General features: G+C 46.9%; 1 protein-coding gene across 2 annotated transcripts; it reads left to right on the top strand.

Annotated features, from left to right (window-relative positions):
- Window positions 1-993: 993 nt before the first annotated feature.
- On the top strand, window positions 994-3,652 carry LOC127919166 (activating signal cointegrator 1 complex subunit 2 homolog). Of its 2 annotated transcripts, XM_052502577.1 has the most exons (3): window positions 994-1,101; window positions 1,207-1,259; window positions 1,392-3,652. In XM_052502577.1, the coding sequence occupies exon 3, from the start codon at window positions 1,906-1,908 to the stop codon at window positions 2,761-2,763; it is 858 nt and encodes a 285-aa protein (XP_052358537.1). In that variant the 5' UTR covers window positions 994-1,101; window positions 1,207-1,259; window positions 1,392-1,905; the 3' UTR covers window positions 2,764-3,652. The 2 variants fall into 2 exon arrangements, with proteins under 2 accessions (XP_052358537.1, XP_052358538.1); XM_052502578.1 differs by lacking the exon at window positions 1,207-1,259 and having other exon boundaries at window positions 1,010-1,101.
- The last annotated feature ends 732 nt before the right edge of the window (window positions 3,653-4,384 follow it).

Consider the following 4,384-nt stretch of genomic DNA (forward strand, 5'->3'; position numbering starts at 1 on the left):
TTTACATTATACAGGAAACCTTTTATAAACAATGGCAACACTGCCATGGTGATCTGAGCCTTGCTGTTGGAAAATGAAGTTAGTATCTGACTTTCGGTTGTTGCAGATGCACCTCTCTGACTTCACTTCTTGACTTTGGTCTACAGTCAGTTGCTTCAGCCTTACCACTAAAACGAGCCCTACTGTATGTTTGCCTCTGAAAAATTAAAGACTCAGATCATCAAAAGCATAACGTGAGTGTTTAATTGGTGTCTGTCTGAAATCAGAATTTGTCTAAGATGTTGGCACTTTGTGCAAATGAAACTGTTATCCATCTAATGTTGCTATGCTGAATGAAACACACGGTTTAAAGAAGGCATGTGTAAAATAATGGTGCCTAACTGCTCATTCAGCCTCTAATCTTCAAATGAACCAAGTGAATTTTGTACAAGCAATAATTTAAACCGATCAATGAAGTGCCAAGACAAAATGTGTTTCCTACTTTAGAGCAGGGGTGTCAAACTCATTCCATGGAGGGCCCTAGTGTCTGTAGGTTTTGTTTTCCTACAAGGAAGGAGCAAAAACCCACAGACCTCTGGCCCTCCGTGTAATGAGTTTGAGGTGTGCTTTAGAGTAAAGGGCTGTCAAACCTGTCAGGAAATCAATTAGAGAATCAACCACACCTGAGTACATTTCTGAATTCCAAATCAATCCCTACCCCCTACACCTACCACTTAGTCACTTATTGGCATTTGAAACGATCCGTTAGGTTATAGCAATATGGTAATTGCTTCACCTTGACTTCTGATAGGCTGGATGCAATTGTGGCCATATTGCTTATACCTTTTCAATCATTTCTGATTCACAGACGTGTTTAGTCCAGGGTGTAGGATTTAGCGGTCAATTTGGAATTAGGAATCAAATGTAGTTCAGGGACTTCAGCTGTCCTTAATTAGCCAATGACATTAGAAGGGTCTGGGATTTGTTTAAAAGGAGCAACCAAAAAAGCCTGCCAGATACAGCAAAAGGGATATTAAACTAGGGCTTATATCGGCCATTATTTCTGATTACTGGGGAGGTTTCAAGGCGCAAAATGGCCGTGATGATTGGAATCACTTTCAGGTAGGTTTTAAAAGTATTGCTCTAGTTTGTTTCCCTTGTCCTTCAGGTGTTACAGGTAGCTATGTTTATAACATACGTTTTTATTTTATATATTTTATTTTTTAGAGTTTCTTGGTTTTGTTGCCTGGTAATTGGTAGGATAACCTTTCCTACATCAAGTGAGTTTCTACACATTAATTTCAAGTAACAGTTTCGCTTCCAATTACTTCCAAGGCTGGCATTTTACTTTGTTTCTAACCTAGGTGATGGCGATCATATACCAGGTTCTGATGCAGTATGTCTCTATGCAGGCTCACTTAGGTCTAAAGGATATGGAAAATACATCTCTCCAACAGCTCAATTGCAAGCGCAGCTGACCGAAGAGCAACAGAAACATCTGGCCTCAATCCTGCAAAAGCAACTGGCCCCCATGCCCCAGGCACCTCAGAAAATGTGGTATCCAGCTCAAATGCCCCAGCAGCAAAAGCAACCAGCTACTGGGCCTCAGCAGCAAAGGGGAATTACCACCATGCCCCAGAAGCAACCGGCTCCAATGGATATACCGCAGAAACAACCAACAGCTATGCCCCAGCAAACATGGTATCCGGCTCAAATGCAGCAGAAGCAACCGGCCACCATTCACCAGCAAGTGTGGCATTCAGCTCAAAAGCCGCAGAAGCAAAAGCAACCAGCTACTGAACCTCAGCAGCAGAAGGAACCGGCCGCCATAAGCCAGCAACCTCAGCAAGTGTTGCATCCAGCTCAAAAGCCCCAGCAGCAGAAGCAACCCCCGCTGAACCTCGGCAGCAGATTGACCTGACCGCCATGCCCCAGCCTCAGCAAATGTGGCATCCAGCTCAATTTCCCCAGGAGCAACCCGTCCCTATGCGTCAACTGCAGAAGGATCTGACCGCCATTCCACCACAACTGTGGCATTCCGCTCAAATGCCCCAGCTGCATAAGCAACCGGCTGCCATGCTTCAGAAAGTGTGGCAACTGGCCCCCGTTCCCCAGCAGCCTCATGACGTGTGGTATCCAGCTAAAATGGTCCAGAAGCAACGAGCCGCTGCAACTCGGCGGCAGAAGGAACTGATCACCATGCCTCAGCAAGTGTGGTATCCAGCTCAAATGCCCCAGGAGCAGAAGCAACCGGCCACCATAACGCAGCAAGAGTTGCATCCAGTGCACGTTCCCCAGCAGCAACAGGAACCGGCCACCATACCCCAGCAAGTGAGATATCCAGGTCAAATGCCACAGAAGCATCTGGCCTCCATGCCTCTGCCGCAGAAGCAACCGACCGCCATGCCCCAGCAAGGGTGGCATCCAGCTCCAATGCTGCAGACTCAACTGGCCCCAATGCCTATCCTGCAGAAACAACCAACAGCTATACTCCAGCAAACATGGTATCCAGCTCAAATGTCCCAGCAGCAGAAACAACTGGCCACCATGCTGCAGAAGCAACCAGCCCCAATGCCTCAACCGCAGAAGGAACAGGCCACCCTGCCCCCGCAAGTGTGGCATCCAGCTCAAATGCCACAGCAGCAAAAGCAACCAGCTACTGAAACTCTGCAGCAAATTGAACCGACCGCCATGCCCCAGCCACCTCAGCAAATGTGGCATCCAAATCAATTTCCTCAGGAGCAGAAGCAACCAGCCCTATGCATCTACCGCAGAAGGAACTGACTGCCATACCCCAACAACTGTGGCAAACGGCTCAAATGCCCCAGCAGCATAAGCAACCGGCTGCCATTCTTCAGCAAGTGTTGCATCTGGCACAGAAGCAACGGCCCCTATGCCCCAGCAGCCTCACGGCGTGTGGTATCCAGCTAAAATGGTCCAGAAGCAACAAGTCGCTGCACTGACCGCCATGCCGCAGACGCATCAGCAAGTGTGGCATCCAGCTCAATCTCCCCAGCAGCAGAAGCAACCGGCCTCCACCCCTCTACCGCAGGAGCAGCCGACCGCCGTATCCCAGCAAGTGTGGTATCCAGCTCAAATGTCCCAGCAGCGGAAGCTACACTGCCATGCCACAGCAGCAACTGACCGCCATGCCTCAGCAGAAGCACTACCAAAGCACTGAAGATGGTGCCTTTGGTAGCGCTCAGGCCAGCATCGTTGAACAGTCGGGTGTCATCCCAATCTATTCCTACAGTTCCAAATCGCACTACGAGAATGGCAGAACTGTCTTTTCCCAAATCAGCTACACTCCTAGGGAGGCAATGCCTGTTGACAGTGGAAATGCTCCCAAGGACGATTATGTTAGCTTTGGTGCACCAAGCATATATCCACCACTAGTGAAGGATTCTGCAAGATAATGGTTCACTTTAACCTGCTCTGAACTTTGCTCTCTGAATTTGAAGTCCTTTGTACTAACCATATATCTATCAACAGGAAAATGTAATGGATTCATCCTCTAGAAGCTCTAATGGTGAGAATTGTTTAACATTGGTAACATAACATTCTGTGCTGCTGACACTGCATTTCTTTCTGCTTTTGTTTCGACCAGGACGTTTCTGGTGCTCTTGCTACTCCAGAGTTATGGAATCAATAAACAATTTTACTTTCAAAAATGCCTCGTGTCTTTGAAATAATGATTCTCGTGTGTCCATTGCTTGCGAATTGAGAACAGGTGGTGTGCAGTCCGTAAAAAAGACTACTGTTCAGTTAATTCTTTGGTGTTCTCATCTTTTACCTTTGCTACTGGTTGTTCAAAATAAAAGCTTGGGTCTACATAAGAGTATTTGTGAAGGGGTGAGTTGTCAGACATTCCTCATGTTCATACTTTAGATGTAGGCATGCATTGTATACAGTGACACTGTCTTCAACCTCTGTAAGTTGTTGGTGAGTAAATTAACATATAGGGAATTGTTTTAGATGGTCAGACCATGGCTCATTTAGCTATTAGAGTTGAGTGACCTTTTGGTTTCAAACTTGTATTTGGCCTTCTATAGCCCACACCACAAATGGCAAAGAGTTAAATCAGTTTAGAAGTGTCTGTTCTATATCTAGGTGATGCCTACAATGTTTTGGCTGCTTCAACCCCTGTTGGCACATCTACCTCCATGCTTCTGTTAGTCTGGGTTACCTTCAGATGCGTCATACAATTGTGGGGTCAGAGGGAAACGTATTTATGTTCGGGAGTCAATTTTCCATAATGGTCATAGTTTGTAGGCCAAACCGTTCTGAAGCTGTTTTTGAGACTCAATTTTGGAGTGTCTGACCAACACCACTGTCGCTCGGCCCCTGTCCACCGCAGATGCGTAAGGGCGACAGGCGGATGCAGTGGATTGAGACTCAGCCCATT

Source organism: Oncorhynchus keta, unplaced genomic scaffold, assembly GCF_023373465.1.
Source record: "Oncorhynchus keta strain PuntledgeMale-10-30-2019 unplaced genomic scaffold, Oket_V2 Un_contig_15936_pilon_pilon, whole genome shotgun sequence".
Taxonomy (NCBI): domain Eukaryota; kingdom Metazoa; phylum Chordata; class Actinopteri; order Salmoniformes; family Salmonidae; genus Oncorhynchus; species Oncorhynchus keta.

What these genes read in the sequence shown, in the direction of transcription:
- LOC127919166 (XM_052502577.1), top strand. Translation starts at nt 1,906, where the DNA reads ATGCCCCAGCCTCAGCAAATGTGGCATCCAGCTCAATTTCCCCAGGAG.